At 32.1% G+C, this 17883-nt stretch overlaps 1 protein-coding gene across 6 annotated transcripts in view; it reads right to left on the reverse strand.

Moving 5' to 3' along the window:
- Nucleotides 1-17883, reverse strand: part of ASCC3 (activating signal cointegrator 1 complex subunit 3) — a 219494-nt gene that overhangs the window by 95486 nt on the left and 106125 nt on the right. For all 6 annotated transcript variants that reach the window (XM_081140696.1, XM_081140697.1, XM_081140698.1 and 3 more), the window contains exons 15-20: nt 14778-14969; nt 14242-14466; nt 8080-8199; nt 5412-5576; nt 3644-3730; nt 2597-2773 (exon numbers count right to left, since the gene is read on the reverse strand). In XM_081140696.1, coding sequence (XP_080996822.1) covers nt 2597-2773; nt 3644-3730; nt 5412-5576; nt 8080-8199; nt 14242-14466; nt 14778-14969 — 966 coding nt within the window. The remainder of the gene's footprint in view (nt 1-2596; nt 2774-3643; nt 3731-5411; nt 5577-8079; nt 8200-14241; nt 14467-14777; nt 14970-17883) is intronic.

The following is a 17883-nucleotide window of genomic DNA, read 5'->3' on the forward strand; positions in this document are numbered from 1 at the left end:
ACGGAGGCACAGATGGAGGAAAATCAGTGCGAGGGGGCAACAGAGGAAATGCTGATGAGTGCAGATACCCAGATTGATGACTCCCTATAAGCTAAGCAATATGTTAACAGCTTTACATATATTATCTCCTTTGCTCTTTATAACATCTGCATGGGACCGGTCCTGATATTGATTTTATAGATAAAGATGCTAAGGGCTTGGTGAGGTTAATAATTTGGCCAAGGTCACACAAATAGTAGGCTTCAGAGTATCTATTCAAAGCCAGGTCTAAACAATTCCAAACTTAGCTCCAAGATTCTGAATTCAGTGGTCTGAGAAGAACTTCATTAATAGACATATGAAAGTTACAGTGACTGAAGACTTTTTGTCCCATTTGTACAGTTGGTTTCCATTTGTTTCACTTCCTTCCCTCTATCATTAACTTTGCAGATTTTTTATTGATGACTGTTTTTAAAATCATGAACTTGGAGACACCTTACAAAATCTAATGATATCTGTATTTGAAAATGAAGAATGTTAAATCTGGTCAAAATCAGAAAAAAAGATTAAAAAGTAAAGACTTTAAATAGCAAGCAGATGATATGGCTTTAAATTATGATCATAAGAGTTATGGACTTTAGTTTTTCATATTATATGACATGTGTATTTATCTTTTGACAAATCAACTATTTTGTTTCAGTATTAGAGACTTAAGAACAGAAATGGTATTTAGAACTGTGAGGACAGTTCTGATGTCCATTAATAATGAGAGGATAGCTCTTACTATGCCTAGAGAAAGATAAATAAAATGAACACTTTGATTACTGTGCCTATCAAATAGGTCTTTTATCATTATTTCCAGTTACTCTTATAAAAAACTGCCAGGCTAATTTTCCACTGTGTTTGGAAATATATAATTAAAAAAAATTTTTTCAGAACCCACAGTTGTTTCCTCAAAGCTAAAAGAAAACAGGGAATCTGTAATAGTTTCAACAATAAAAAGAAATATATAAAAAAAGAAAGAAATGGAAGAAGAAATCCCATGTACAAGATACAAACGACATTTTATCTGAAATGATATAAATTGCGTGGGAATAATGACCAAAGTCTTTGACACGTACAGTTTAGAAAAGCTGAATCTAGGCTTCTTTATAAAATCACAGGATAGCTGAGCCAAGGATTTAGCTTAGGGGCTGACAGAATAAAGTTTCAGAAATAGAGAAGGAAACATCATTTGACAGAGCTGAGAGGGTGCTTGTGGAACTATTGATGGCCTAAACTTAACTATAATAAACTCAACAGTAATTTACCTAATGCATTCAAGGATGATAAACCCATAATAGCTATTTAAGAAAAATAGGGATGCTTTAGATATATCCTTAATGTTCTGATATTGACTTTCTGGGCACCAATCATGAAGAAACAGTAAACATTATATTGTAAAGCAATTTGTTTACCAGTCTCTGATAATATCTTTGTAATCTTCAATCAAGCAAAAATGTGGCCAGATTATTCACCTAGAACCGAGTAAAGCTTTACATTTTAGTTAAATCATTAACTATTTCAATATAAAATCATTAAGAAATACAAAATAAAAATACATTTTTCAGAAAAACAGATAAACAAAAGAAGTTAGAAACAATGGAGCTTATAGAATCTATAGGGTTTAGAAAACATACATAATTTTTCTATGGCAGAAACATCTTATCCAAGATGCAAATAAATAAATAAATAAAGCTTCTGTAACATTCACATTTACTTTATGTAGTACGAAATCATCACCTGATGTCTTAGTTACACTGATTAAGTTACTGAATTCATTCAAATTGTTTGCCAATATATCTTGGTTCATGCTTGTAAATATTTCATGTTTACAGTTATATCAATAAAAAAATAATAAAATGGTAAAATGATATTCTTTTAAAGTAGAGAATATATATAGGTGCGAGGGCGGACACTCTAACCACAAGGTGACACAGGCCAAGGCCGAAAGAATGTTTTTTTAAACAACTTATGTCTGTAAAGAAAACCTCTCATTTGAATGGTAAATAATTCATAAAACAACCTACTTTACTTCACATGGGGCTTGAATATAAAAATATAAATATTACAACATTTTATACTACGGTATTTTTTAAAATATCAACAGCAGGGAAGGAAAGTTTTTTTTTTAATCAGAGACTTATCATACTAAATATATGGTGTGAGGTATACATATAAAGCCTTATTTAATGGTAAAAAATTTGTTTATATTTCTAACATTTGGGGAAAGCTGCAATGGTTCCACAATCTTTTCTTTATGATGGAAATATTCTGTATTCCTGCCCTTTGTAAGTAAAAGAAATGAACTTTATCATTTATAGCAAAATAAATGAAATCTTGATATTTTTAGACTCTAAAATAAAAAGCCAAACTCACCATCAAATTCCACCCCCATTCCTGATCTAATGCATGGATGGCATAAAATATGAACAAATTAAACAGAACCAGTTCTAAGATAAAATAGTAATGTGGAATTATGTCACAAAGCAATATATTCACAGTATAGTATGAATTAATTCCTTGAATCTCTGAAAGTAAACGAGGGAGGAAAAAGGGAAGAGAGTAATCTTCTTACCTGTGCAACATACGCAGAATCTGATATAAGGGAGAAACTGTCCATTTCACCTCGGCTGATGTAAGTTTGAAGTAGGATATTTATTTTCCCGTAACTATTCTCTACACCTCCAGGGGCTGAGAGTTCACAAAAATTGTTTAATAAGGCATCTAACTCCTCTATTTCCTCTTCTCTGACCTGGAAGAATCAATGTTTTCACAGAATTATTTGGGCTGGTTTACTGAAATTATTCATATTGAAATTAAACCACATTGCGGGTTTTCAAAAGGTTTCCATTTGCTATAACTCAACATTTTCCTTTGTCTGCTAAAGTAAAGTAATTTTTTCCCACAAGTAGCTAATAACATACAATAAGAAATTATCTTGAGGCTGATACAGTTACATTTTATTATTCATCACCAATATTAAAATTGCCATTGACATATAAAAATTTGATATGCCACAAAAATTAGATCTCCTGACCTCACCATCCTTCAAATGATGAGATTTCATTTTTTATTTGACCAGAGTAAAACCTTTGCCCAAATGGATTAGGGCAAACTTGAATTATCTTTGAATGCATTCATTACAGTCATATAATTTTATATGGTGTAACACATTCATAGCTTAAAGCTGTGAAGTACTATGATTCAAAGTATTAAAGTTTTCACTGTTAATAAGATTAAATTATAATGCAGGCACAGAAATATTTGTATTTAAGTCTCGATCATGCATGTCCTTCCTATTTTCTTTAGTGAATTTTATATTGCAAACAAACCAAAAAGCTACATACTATATTCTTTGCCTATTTCATTATTGCAAAACCCACTTAAATTATATTTGATTTGCAGGAGAGAGCAAAGAATGATGATGTCAGGTATGACATAATATCATAATCTAGGATAGGAACTGGCCATTGTTGATACATGGAAAAAATTGTTGGTACTCCAAATGAGAAGTGCCATACAGCTTGTAGTTTATCAGGAATAACAATTACTTATAAGTTTTTATAAATGAATGAATACATATATGTTACATGCATTTGATTCAAGCTTCAAGTAATCTTACCTTGATTTGATCAAATTCTTCAGCTTTGGAGACTATAGCAAGGATATCACTTTCTGTTTTGTGAGCATCAAACAGTTCATTGAAGGTCTACCAAATTAAGTGTTATATTTGATTAATATAGAAGATCCAGTAAAATATTTTAAATTAAAAACGTGACTATAAATCACAGATTCTTAAAGAACATTGAGCCCTAGACAATGCAGAGTTATGATGTCTGTGGCATGCTATTCCAAATCACTGCTTATCTACCAGAGATTAAAAAATATTCCTGAAATATAATTTGCTAGAGAAGACCCTTCCTTAGAAGCAAAAAGAGCAATAAAATCAGTTAATGAAACCTACATTAGATATCTAAAATATGTTCAGCATAACATTATGGTCTTGGCTTATTTTCAGCATGGGCACATGGGAATCTACCATTCTCCAAATTTAAGCTGACCATAGAGCATACAAAATTCAGAGAGGAGTAACTAAAAGTATGTAACCTGAAGATTATGGTGAAAATACCACAATATTATTAGTGAAGGCATACAGAAATTCAGGACTGGGAAGAAAAAGATCAGTAAAAGGCCACATAGAATTAAAAACAAAGCTGAAGAAAGGCTACTGTTCCTGAAAGAGAGCTGCAAACAGGCTGCAGATGTAGTTTGGCACCCACACACTACCAGGTAGACTAATGAGAAAGGTTACATAGGGGACAAAATGGGTGGACGTGCGTAGGTGATGAACGCAGCAGAGGGCAGGGAAATGTTTTGGGTTGAGGAACCACTGTATCACAGCTGTGAGGGAATGTATGTTAGAAGACTGAAGAAACCTAAGGTGCTAGACAAATAGTTTATCTGGAGAAAGGCAAGGAAAAGCTAGTAAGCACATGAAAGTGCTTCTAAAACCTGCCATATGCACAAGCACATGTTAAATAAGTACAAAGCTTAGATTTCATATAGGCCTAGGTTTTCATATTTCTGAAGAAATTTCACTCTATTGATTTCTATTAACACTGTGATTTAAAAACAAACTTAAATACAAAAATAAAAATGAATATAAGAAAAAAATCTAAACTTTCTCTCTGTAAGAATAAAAAAAAGTAAAAATTCATCTTAACCCATCCCCTTCTCTTCAAACTTAAGTCCTTTCCTCATAGGTAATCACTGTTAAGTTTTCCCATGCATTAACATACGTATATACATACATATGCATATAAGCACACATAAAGACATGCATGTGCTCTTTAAAGTATAAATATTATAGTGGCATCTGGTCTTACATAACACTGTTAAAAGCCAACAAGCAAGGCTAAAATTATGTAGCAAAATTAACTTTAAAAATCTCTTAAACTGTCCAAATGGTATAGCTAGGTAGACTAATAATTTTATTAGTTTTTCTAACTCTTCTTTAGTCAGTGTTCATTAATAACCTTTAAATGTTTTTTCAACTTCTTATTCAAGGATATCGTTAAGCCATCACTTTCCACCTAAAAATCACTCAGGCATTCATTCCACAGGTCTTACCAACATGCTCCACTGTTTAGGCTTGGGTGTCTAATGCTTGGGATATACTCATTGAACAGGATGGCAAGGGGACTCTTACTATTTAAAGTCTTATTTTTTCTTGTCTTTATTGATTGTATATTATTGAATTCATATGTTAAAAGCATTTTGTTCTATTAACAGCCTTTGTTACTTTGCATTAACCCTATATTTTGACATCTAGAAAGTATCTGCATCTAATAGCAAACATATTATTGTATTTGTTCCACTCAATTTAATACCTCAATGGTGTTGTATTTAATATAGTAGTGGCTGGCGGTTCTACCCAAATCGGTTGAGGAAAAGTATCCAGTTCGCTCCTCGAAACGAATCATTCTAGCTTTGTCTAGTTTTCGTCCAACTTCAATGACCAGCTGTTCTCGATGCTTTGCTAATGACGGGTCCATCTATAGAGACAAAAATATATAAACACTTTAATATTTCTTTAGATATTATTTTTCTTTAGAGAGTTACATATATGTATTTAAGAAAATTAAAAATTTTGTTTTAGTTAGAATAAACTTTTTTATTACAATTTTTAAAGAAGTACATGCTTATAAATTTAGGACATAACTAGAAAATATTTTATTACATTAAATAACCGCAAATTTATTTGGTTTCAATGGAATAAAGTTATAAAATTCACTAAAATTACCAATCTGCATATTATCTTCAGACAGTAGTATTATGGAATCTAAAATTCTTAATTGATGTCATACTCTCTAAGATTTGAAAGATGAGAAATCAGCTATAAGAAAAATATCATTGTCTTCTCCCTCCCACACTTAAGTAAACAAGGATTTTAAAATATCAAACCATGTTCTTACTTTATCAATATTTGGAGAAATGATAGTGAGAATGCTTTCCTCTGTCAAAGTAAAACTGTACAAAAATAAATGCAAAGTTATCCTTTCAAAGTATGGTTTTAGAGTTCTGGTAGCTTTCATAACTGCTGATAGGAAAAGCCATTTTTCCCCTATAATAATACTAATAGATGCAAAGAGTAAAATAAAGTAATAATAAATTCTGAATAGTTTTCAAACTATTATAGACTTTTTCTAAGCAGAAAGAACATTTATTAACAAATATTCTTGTTAGAATATGATGCGTGTGTGAGTATATGTATGTACACACACGCACGCACACAAGCCAGGTCCTAAAGATCACTCACTGGTCATGAGCAATGAAGTGGAATATGGCCTTTAAAGAGACGAGGGGAGAGTATACAGCTAAAATAAATTTAAAAATCAGAAAAATGAGGCAAAGAAAATGAACTGTAGGGAAGTAAGATAAAGCCAAGAATCATATTAGCAAATATAAAGTCTTAAATATTTGCTACAAGTGATGCACTGCATGTGTCAGGTTCATCTTATGAAAACATTTATTAATCACAAAGTACTAAACCATGAAAAATATGTTAAACTGCATGATCTGTGTTAGTTCACATGGGTATTGTGGTTACAAATTCATATTAAGTAATAAAATGAAAACACATAAGTTAAAAAAAGAAAGGAAGGGGAGATTCTCTGAACTGTGAAGGTAGTAAAACCATGCACTTGAGAAGGAAAAAAAAAACTGCTTTCCTTATACTGGAAAATTATACAAAAATTACTTCTGATATTAACCTAGTACTTAAAAATAAATTGATGTGCTTGTCTTGTGTCAAGAACTGAGATGGCTTAGCCCATGAAAATACATGTTGTGTTTTGTTTTCTTTTACTTCTTCAGTATATTTTCATAGTGTCACTCACTATTTTCACAAAGACCATTTTGTAATGAGAATAGCTAGAGTCATATTCCTTAAAATTTTTAAGGTTTACAGGCTACAATGCACCTACATTTTATAACTGAGAACAATTTGGCTGTAAAGAAAGATATCCAATTGAAGAATAGTGTGTATTTTAACTCAGAGGAATGGTAGTTGAATCCCAATTACAGTCAACCTAAGTATAAAAACTTAATGATTTCAGATTAGCAGCTTCAGAACTAGTTGTTGCTGCTATTTTTCTTGTATTTTTCCTTCTAAGTCTTAAGTTTCAATTTTCCCATGGTCAAATGTACTGTACAGGAAAAGAAAAATTAAAATTAAAAAAAAAGATTGGCAACTGCTTTGATAACAACAGAATATAGATAAAAAGCAAGTTATTAGTTAATGCAGTAAAACTGTAATTCTAAGTTAAATTCAGTTTCTTCGCTAATTTTGACTTAACACTAGTGAATAACCCATATGATGATGGTGAAATAATGTTTTCATTAGAGAACAACTGGATTCTATCTGTAATTAGGAAGCATTTACAGTGTATAAAGCAGAGTTCTAAAGAAAAGACAAGCTCTCACAAAATCTGCAAGCCATGTGGACCACACAACTGCAGAGCTCATAGGAATAGCTGCTACCACATGCATCTCACTCTCAGTCTATGTGTACAGAACTGATCACAGCCTCCAAACTATTAAGATAATAACTCATCAATGCCATCTTTTAATTTAGGAATACGGGCTTAGAGGAACTGGATAAGAGAACAGATTGCCTATTATTAAGAGTGGTCTATAAGTTCCCTCATGTCTGGAGTATTCAAAAAACTAAATATATCTTAGCTTAAAAAAAAAAAAATGACAGCAAAATATTAGTATCAAATGGAAATATATCTGAATAATAAATTGATAATAATATAAAGATTAACTTATTAGTGTCAGTGCGAAAAGAGATACTATAAATGAAGTGAAATAATTGCAGGGGCCAAATTTAATTTTCTTTAGTATTTTCTAAAAACAATTACAGCTCTTTGTTTTTCTTCCAGCTACCTCTTTTCAGATGAGGCAGAAATAGCAAATATTTATCCTCATACCATGTAAAGATTACAAAACTAAAAAGAAGGTTTGATTTCTTTTTTTTACAAATGAGTTTCCTACCTGATAAGCTTTGTGACTGATGCCATATACTAATGGATTTGCTCTCATCCGTACATAAAGATAAGTGTAACTTATCCACTTCACTGCTTCTTCCACATTAGTAACTGTTCCCAAAGCAATCTGCAAGTCAAAAATATAACAAAACTTAAACTAATCCATTAAAGTCAAATATAAATGTTACATCAAAGACCATTTTGTCAAAAGTTAAGTTTTAACTTCACTTTATCATTATCCTGTAATTAAGAGGAATAGCACAGTTACTGGACATGACACTTTTCCAATTAATTAAAAATCATCCCTGCCCCATTTAATTGGGAACAGTACATTAGAAATGTTATTTTTCAAAACTGAACGTACTTGACATTATGGCATTTGATTATTTTTCCATAAGCGAAGCTTAATTCTGTAGAGCATTAAAAACATTCTGCTATTCAGTTTTCTTCTGGCTTCCTTTTTCTTTTGTCTTCATTTTACGTGATCACACTACTGAAATGTTAAATCTAGGTGCACCACAATGAAAACACATAATTGCTAAAATATCCCTCTGTATTGTGATTTTTGTGTACTGTCCTTATCCAAACAACAGAGAGCTTGACAGTAGCTTTTACATCTAAAGAGACCCATTTGCAGGATGGCTAGCAGAAATACACAATATAAATGCAAGAGAAAATGCAATCATTTCTACAATAACAAAGCAGATTGTTTGGGGATTTATACATATGATAATACATACACTTAAAAAATTCATACAAGAATGGGGAATGGTTTTCATTTTTTATTGGTAAACTTAAAACAACCTATAAAAAAAGTAGATATTTATACATTTGAATTATAATGACCACTGGATAATTCTTTAGATTATACTGTGAAAGGGAATACAATTTTAATATAGCATTTTAATGTAGCTGTACTAATTTAATAAAAACAAAAGTTAAATTAAAAACACAACAACAACACATAAGTCCTACATAATATAGAGAATGGAACTGTTAGAAAATGCTCTTAACACAGAATGACAATGAAATTTCCTTAAAAATACATTTCCTTAGCCCATAGGTAGTCATTTTGCTGTTACTTATATTTTTAATATAAAAATTCATCCAAGTTGTAAAACTTCATAGTTGTATAGTTTTTCCTGAGTATGTAGTTGAAAAAAAAATTTTAACCTCTTAATACTTTAACCAAAGGAGTAGAGATGCTCCCTACCTAAATTATTAAATTTTAGAAGGAAAAAAACCCTCTCATTTTAGTACTGAACATTAAAGAAAATAAAAACCTTTGTTTCATTCCCATATTATAATTTTAAATTCTTTGTAACTAATTTTGTGAAATAAATATGTACATGCTTAGCTATCTTTTATTAGTTGAAGAGGAGCTATAGCAATATACAAATATCATTATAATGTAAATCATACTACACCATTAAATAGATAAGTGACCAAAAATAAAAAATAAAACTCAATAAGGCAGACTCTGATTATTGGCTTTTAAATGTACACTAACTTAAAATAAGTCAGACAAAGAAAGATAAATATTGTATGATCTCACTTATATGTAGAATCTAAAAACATAGAACTCATAGAAACGGAGAGTAGAATGACGGTTGCCAGGGGCTGGGGGAAGCAGGAGATGAGAAGATGGTCAAAGTGTAGAAACTTTCAGTGATAACATGAATAAGTTCTGGGGATCTAATGTACAGCAGGATGCCTATGGTTAATACTGCATCGTGTACTTGAAAGTTGTTATGAAAGCTGAGCTTTAATGTTCTCACCAAACACCAAATGGTCATTATGTGAGGTAAAGAATGTGTTTACTAACTATTGTGGTAAAATTTCAAAATATATACATGTATCAATTTATCACACTGAACACCTTAAACTTACACAATGTCATATGTCAATTGTCCATAAAACTGGAAAAAATAAATTATCACTAACGTATTTACAAATGACTAAAATAGAGGTAAATACATAAATTTCCTAAAGTGTAAACTGTAAGGTTTTCCACAAAATAAAGAGAAAAAAACCCCCTACAATTTAGCCAATGAGTAAGCTGTACAACACTTCCCAAATACAGTTAAACATTTTCTACTCTGCTTAGGTAAAGAACACTAGTTTAATAGTGTCATTCATTTGTGATTCTATTATTTGACAGCTAAAATTGTGTTAATTCCCTTATGACATAGACGTATTTTAAAATAAAATCATGCAACTATTAAGTGTAAAAAATTTTACTCTTATAAAATTTTACAAAAAATTTTATAATAAATCTTGCTATTATTTTCAAAATCAGACTCAATAAATTAACATTAATAATTATCTATTGCCACTAATGATAAGAAAAAAAAGGAGGAGGTAGGTATCAAAGATTGGTTCAAGTAGTGCAAGTCTTCTAAATGTTCACCAAAACCCAAAAAGACTACCTAGGAAATTGAATAGAAATTTATGATGGTTCATCATATTTTGAGATTAATCCTAGAATGCCACCTAGTGACAAAAATTAAAATTTACCTGTAAATATTTGCTGTCACCTAGTGGCTACTTAGTATAGGAGCCTTTTATAAAATAAGCATTTTTCACAGTTTTTCTTTGAAATGTATCCATTCATGTCAATAATCATACAGTAAGTCAGTACAAGGCTGCAGACTGCACTACATAAAGCACAACCGACACTGCAACAAACAGAGCATGGTTCATGCTCTCAAAAAGTTCTCTAATCTTGTTGATGAGGGACATGTAAGTAACTGAGATGACATGCGAAACCACACTATAGTGTCTAGCACATTCAAAAATTCTTTTAAAGAAAAACACCTAACATGTAAAATGCATAAAAGAGCTATTAGCATATAGTGTAATAGAGCTTTAAACTCTGTCACATAAAAGTGGAAAAAAAATCCACTCCAAATTTGGTAATTTAGAAGTAAGACTTAAGGTATCACTTTATATCTAATTTACCTATTTAAACTTTAGTCGCTAAAGTTATCTTAACTGCTTATTTGTATATTTTTATTAATTGGTTGAAATCATATAAAAACTAAGGAAATATAATCATCATAAGCATATGTATATATGGACACTCCTACTAAAGGAGTTTTGATACATATATATATATGAAAAAAACATTTATGCTACCATTCATTCATTTATTTATTCAACTAAAATGTGAGTGCTGGCAGTAAGTATAAATGGGGCTGAGTATGAAGCGATTATCAGCTAATGGTGACACAATCTTTTACTGAGTACCAACCTGGCACAGGCATTTGCTAAATTTTCACAACAATCTATTATCCTTATTTTATAAACAGCAAAATTAGGATTTATAGGTGAAGTGAGTAGAGCAGGAGCCTGTTCAGGGCAGAAATCTGTGTTGGAGAGTAACTGGAGCCAGAACTGGGATGGTTCGTCAGACTGCGGAGGCCTTAATTCAAGGACAAGGTGTTCCTACTATGCCCTGCAGAGACAGAAGGGGCTCTGTATAAAGAGTGTATGTATGGTTATATAGAAAGATTAAACACATTTTAAAGTATGGCCTACAGAGGACTGGCACAGAGCAGGTACCCAGTAATGTCTGCTGAATAAATTTTAATAAGCCTCAAACTTGCTTCAGGTTTTCTCTCAGTGCAAAATTAAGCAGCTTTGTACGGGTCTGGGATTAGTGACCTTTGGGCATTAGCATTAGAGAGTCAGCCCCATTAGGCATCAATCGGCAAAGAGGCCTCATAAATGTTTGCATTAAAATTAATATAATACTTTCTCCAGTTCTTCTAAACTAATGGTTAGAATTGATATTCATGTTATCAAAGATATTAGGAGAAGCAACATTCCTGATCTAACATGACCTTTATGTTGATCACCGCCACTGTATAGTCCTGCAAAGATTTCAGGACTCTAAAGACTTAAAAATCCATTACCCCAAGGACACAGCACACATTCCTTTTATAAACTAATTTCGCACTTGATTTCCACAGATTACCAAATTTAATTTCACACTCAAATACAATTTAAGGGAGTTTGTTTCCTTAAGGAGAAATTTTACTTTAATTTGGAGCCATTTCAGTAGACCAAAATATGAGAAAGAAATTTTGTACATAGAAAGGAATGGCTATACTTCACTGTATTAGCTAAAACTTTCAAGGTATATGTTTCATTATCTGAGTGCCATTTATGGAATTAAAATGAACTAATGGTTAGAGTTGACATTTCTGAAAATGAAATACCTAACAAATACTCTGTGAATATAAGGTGAATCTATGGAATACAACTGATTTTAATTTTTGACCAAATAGTTCCTGAGAAAAAGAGTTCCTTGAGGACAGGAGCAGTATTTTACTCCTTTTGCGTCTTCTGCATAATAACATCACCACATTGTGTTTACTTTACCACTTACAAAAAGCTATCAAAGATAGTAATTTTAAGTTTATGAAGATATTGTTTTCCTTGATATGCTTTTCTAGAAAAATTCCATAAAAGAGCCTTCGTTTTTATGGTAAGTCAGAGAAATTATGACTACCAATTTAGAAAATGTTTATTCCTGGTCTTAGAAGAAGGCAAATGGTCAGTACTAATATAATATATTCACCTTTAACTTACTACATTTAATACAACAGACATCTAGGCTATAATGAAGAGACTAGGTTTGAAGTTACATAGACCTGAGTTTGAATACTAGTTCCAAAAATTAGTAGCTGAATGATCTTTGGGTCAGTTGCATATTTCTCTGAGGACAATCCTACCTACTTAGTAAGAACATTGAGAAAGTGATAGAATATACAAAAAGCACTCAACAGAGTCTCTAGCAGTTAGCAGGCCATCAATTGACTGCTACTATTACTGTCTGTGTACAATCAACTATTCCATCATAGATACTGTTTACCTAAGACCAAAGACCTAATTATTTAAACCATGCAATCATAGTGGGTAATGAAGATTGAAATTGAGCTATATTACTTTCTTTGATGGCAAAATTTATTTCTGAGTCTTCTCTATTTTCTTCTAATTATGCTATTAGAAACCAGCATCTTTCAAGACTTTTTGTAACTTCCAATCAGATCTTCCAAACCTTATTTTTCCTTCTGAACCCAGATCGAGTATTACCGTCTTAATGAGCAAAGCCTTTCCTGATAGGCTGGGGCCAAAAGTACTTTTGCCTTCTACTGAATCCTTCCAGAGAATTTATCACTTCCCAACATTGCACTGTGGGTTTGGGGGTTTTCTTTTTGTATCCCTTTCTCCCCTTTGGACTCTATGCTCCTTAACAGAGGGGACTGCAGAGTGATCATGGTTTTCAACCTCTAATAAGACTTGTAAATAACATCAATAGAACGTTAGTGAAATTTCTATAATGTGTTTAAGAAGTACCTGGGATAGGACTTGTACACAAGTAATATTTGATAGTAAATATTTCATTTATTCATCTCTTTAATATTTATATCCCTCTTACTTTCAAAAATAATTTGAGTTAACTTTAAAAGTAAAAAAGGACAGTGAAGTAGGAAGTGCTGAATGCTAGAGCAGTAATTAAAAATGTCATGAAAACCGTTAAACCTCATCTGAATGTCTGACACATAGACTCTTAAATTAAGAATGTTTATCCATTTTACCAGTAAGATGTTTACCAGTTAACTAGGTGTCCAGAGCCTGCTATTTAAATCTTAACACAAAACACACATACACACATGGAACATTATAATAGTAGAGCAATCATATTTTGTGTAACAAAGTTAATCAAATGATCTCAGATAAAAAAGCTTTATAAACCTTGTAAAAACTTAAACAATACTTCGTAAAACAACTTGTAAAAGTATAACACAAATATAGTAGTTGTAATTGCTATTTGTTTCCTTAGTTTGTATAGCTTTGGTTAGATTTCTGCCCTATAGCAAAATTTACAAGTATACAAGTAATTTACAAGTATACAAAATTTACAAGTAATTTACAAGTATATAGTCTTTTAGCAATGAGTCCCTACCAGTTATCATTTGCATTCTGTACTGCCCTGAACTAATCAACAATATTGCCATTCAGTTTGCTGTGTTTTACGACTGTGTAATGGCATAAGCTATCGCCCTAAGTATTTCAAAGCAGCAACCAACTCAACCTTTATTTTACTTAGTCATTCTTGCAGCTAATGATCCTTTGCCAACCTTTTACTCATTAATCTTACCTCTGCATTTAGGTTATCTGCAAGGCTTTCCAAAAACTGACTCTCAATTGGGTTTTGTTGAGTGAGCAAAGTGAGGTAATGGCTGAGTTTATCATGTGTTGTTATGATGATTCCTTCCCCAAATTTGTCAAATTGTGGTCTTCCAGCTCGACCAAATATCTGCATGACATCTAATATTCCAAGGTCAACAAAGGAGCCTCTTTTTGCAGCATATATTTGTGTTCCCTAGGTGAGGAAAAGTTAATAAAAATTTACATAACCACACACAAATATAATCCTGATGAGCTCAATACTGAAATTAGGCAAATATGGCAAGATCTCAAAAGTGTACTTTAACTAATCCTTTCATCATCTGTGACAGAGTTAAATTTTCACAATATAAACTAGATTCTTTCGGAGAAAATAATTCTGACCTTATATAAATAACATTCAAAGTCAGTGAAGCAGCCAAATCACAATAGTTTTCTAAATAAATTAATCCATAGGTTTGTTTTAAGACACCACAAATCCATGTGCAAAGGAAAGTAAGCTCTTACCTTAATAATAACAGCATGGGCAGGAAGATTGACACCCCAGGCTAACGTGGCCGTACAGACTAGGACTTTGATATGCCCATTAGAAAATAAGTTTTCAACCAAATTTCTGTCCTGCCGAAGCATTCCTGCATGATGAATACTAAAACCATCTGGGAATAATTCTCGCACTTGCCTATTTCTTGACTTTTGCACCTAGAGTAGATGTAAACAAAATATAAAAGTTTTTAGCATTTAAAAGGGATTGCTATTTAGCTTTTCTGTTGAATGAGTTTATCAAAGAGCATAAAATTATTTTTAAGCATCTTAAGGTCTTACTAAGTATTAGTATGTAATGCTTTTTAGACAAAATTATCAAAAATTATATTTCATCTACTTTTAAAAACAGGTAATTCCGAACATGACACAAAATCCAAAAGAAAGAAGTTAAAAGCAAGTGTCTTTTTTATGCAGGTATCCTGTTCTTGGAATCAATCAGTATTACCTATTTCCTATCCTTCCAAACACACTCTATTAAAGTAAGCATAAATCTCAGTGGCTTCCACCTAATTTAGAGTAAAGACCAGAGTCCTTACAATGTAAGGCCTACAGAAATCACTCCCATCCACTAATCTTATACTTAATCAGCCAGCCACAAGGGCCAACTTCTCTCTGTCCCCTTTCTAACAAATCCACACTCAGCTCAGGCTAACACTCTCCATTCCAGACCCAATGCCGTGGAAGCCTTGTTGTTGAGACACCACATGGTTCCGCTTGGCATGAACTCTTCACAGCAATGAACTAACAGACTTACTGTGCTCACCTACAGTTGTGTTCCTGGTGCTCTTTGATGGGAAGGCACTGACACCTGTCTTAGCTCAACTTTATATCTGCCCTGAATATACTAACTTCTCTTCTGATGTCTGTTCTTTGACCTGCTCTGAGCTCATATGTGGGATTTGGTCCACTTATCCTCAGTCTGTATAAGTGCTAAAGTAGATTTTACAAAACCCACTGAAGACTCACTACACAATGGGAGGAAATTTACAAAACTAAAGACTTTAGATTAACACAGGTGTTTATATAGTCAACGCTTTTGTCTGGGCATCACATCCTGGGTGTATTTGCTATTACTCTGAATTTTTTATTACAAACATTTCAATAGGTTCTTTTGAAACAGTTTTCCATAGTTTTTATGTAAGGGACATTACATGGGCAGGGAATGGGATTTCAGGGGTCTAGGGTTCTAATGCAGGCTTTGTCACATTGATTATCTCTAAGGTCACTTAAAATTTTAACTTTCTACGTTAATAACAATGAACTGAGAATATAATCTAAGAAAATAGCACTCCATGAAATCTGCTTCAAGTATAAAATGGATGGTAATACATTAACAAATCCCACCATCTAGTGGCCAGCCAAGTAAATAACAACTTATACATTTTGAGATAGACAACTACCAAACAAAATACACATATACACAAAAGACTATCTTCTTCAAGTTTCAAGAGTATATTCTTATTTCAGTTTTGTGCATAGTGGTCAGCCTCTTAGAAATCAAATTATACATACACTTTATGATGAACTACATTTGTATCATATTGCTACAACCTTCATCTTTTCAGACATGAGTTAGTGTCATTGTCAAGCTCATGAACATGGAAGACTTGGGACAAAGTCTGTTGTGGAGTATTTGCTAGAATATAACAGAGGTCCTTCCTGGTCAAGGGTAGGGGGAGAATTAGTAAAGGTGGTAGTCTTGAAAAATCAATATTTTAAAGTCTTCTTAAATATAAATAATAACTTGTTAGATAGCAAAAGTGACAAAAATATAACATTGGTAACAACCATCAAAAACAGAAAGAAGAACTAGGTAGCACCTACATGAAAAAAGCATTAAAATACTGCTAAAGAACACTCAAAAAACGAAATTATATACTTTGCTTTTAAGATGGAAAAACTTGATTTGGTAAACATATCAGTTCTCACTAACTTAATCTGTAAAATCAGTGCACCTAACTTAACCAAAAATGAACATGATTTCTTGGAGGTGAGACTAAAGTTGATCTTGAAAAGTAAATCTGTATATTCATCTAGCAAAAATTCAAAATTGAAAAATAATCAGGATGATTATCTGAACCACATATTAAAAATACTATAAAAAAGAGAATAAGTAAAACAGTTTGATACCAGAGGAGAAACACTAGGACCCATGAACTAGAAGATAAAGCCCAGAAATTGACTCAGGCAAATAAAAATATGTGTATGCCATATTAAACTTTAAAATCAATAAAATACAGGGAATATTCAGAAAAAGATGATGGGTCCATTATTATATGGAACACGTTTTGGACAGATTAAAGATTTAATAATAAAAACTAAATTAAATTTTAAAAAAGTTGGAGGAAATCATTGATGAGGTAGGGTAGCCTTTATAAGCAAGACAAAGCCCAGAGACTTATAAATAAGTTGATAAAAACTTCAGCATGGTAAAAATATATATAAACAAATAAAAATCAAAACCAAAGGTTAACAGCCCAGTAGGTGTGGTTCAGTGGTTGAAAGTCGACCCAGGAATCAGGAGGTCATAGTTTAATTCCCAGTCAGGGCACATGCCCAGTTTCGGGCTCGATCCCCAGTGGAGGACGTGCAGGAAGCAGCCCATCGATGATTGTCTCATCACTGATGTTTCTCTCTCTCTCTCTCTCTCTTCCTTCCTCTCTCTGAAATCAATAAAAACATATTTAAAAACCAACAAAAACTCATAAATACACAAAAAAACAAAAGTTAACAAGAAAAAATATCTGTAACACATATGACAGTGCATGCAATTTAATACACAATGGGCCAAGGATATGAATGTGCAATTTATAGGAAAAAAAATTCAAATGGCCAGCCAATATGCAAAGTGTTCAGTTTCATTCATAAAGAAATGCCAGTTAAAAGAATAATGAAGTACCATTTTTTCTGCCTATTAATCAATGTGTCATAAACTTAAAAAGTTTGACACTGCCCAGTGCTGACAATTATGTGAGTAATTTCCTGTTATAGTTTGAGAAAGTGTAAATTGGAACCATCTCCCTAGTGGGCATCACCAAAATTTTATTTTTATTATTTTTTTAAATTGGAT

The sequence above is a fragment of the Miniopterus schreibersii genome, assembly GCF_964146895.1.
Source record: "Miniopterus schreibersii genome assembly, chromosome: 6".
Classification (NCBI taxonomy): domain Eukaryota; kingdom Metazoa; phylum Chordata; class Mammalia; order Chiroptera; family Miniopteridae; genus Miniopterus; species Miniopterus schreibersii.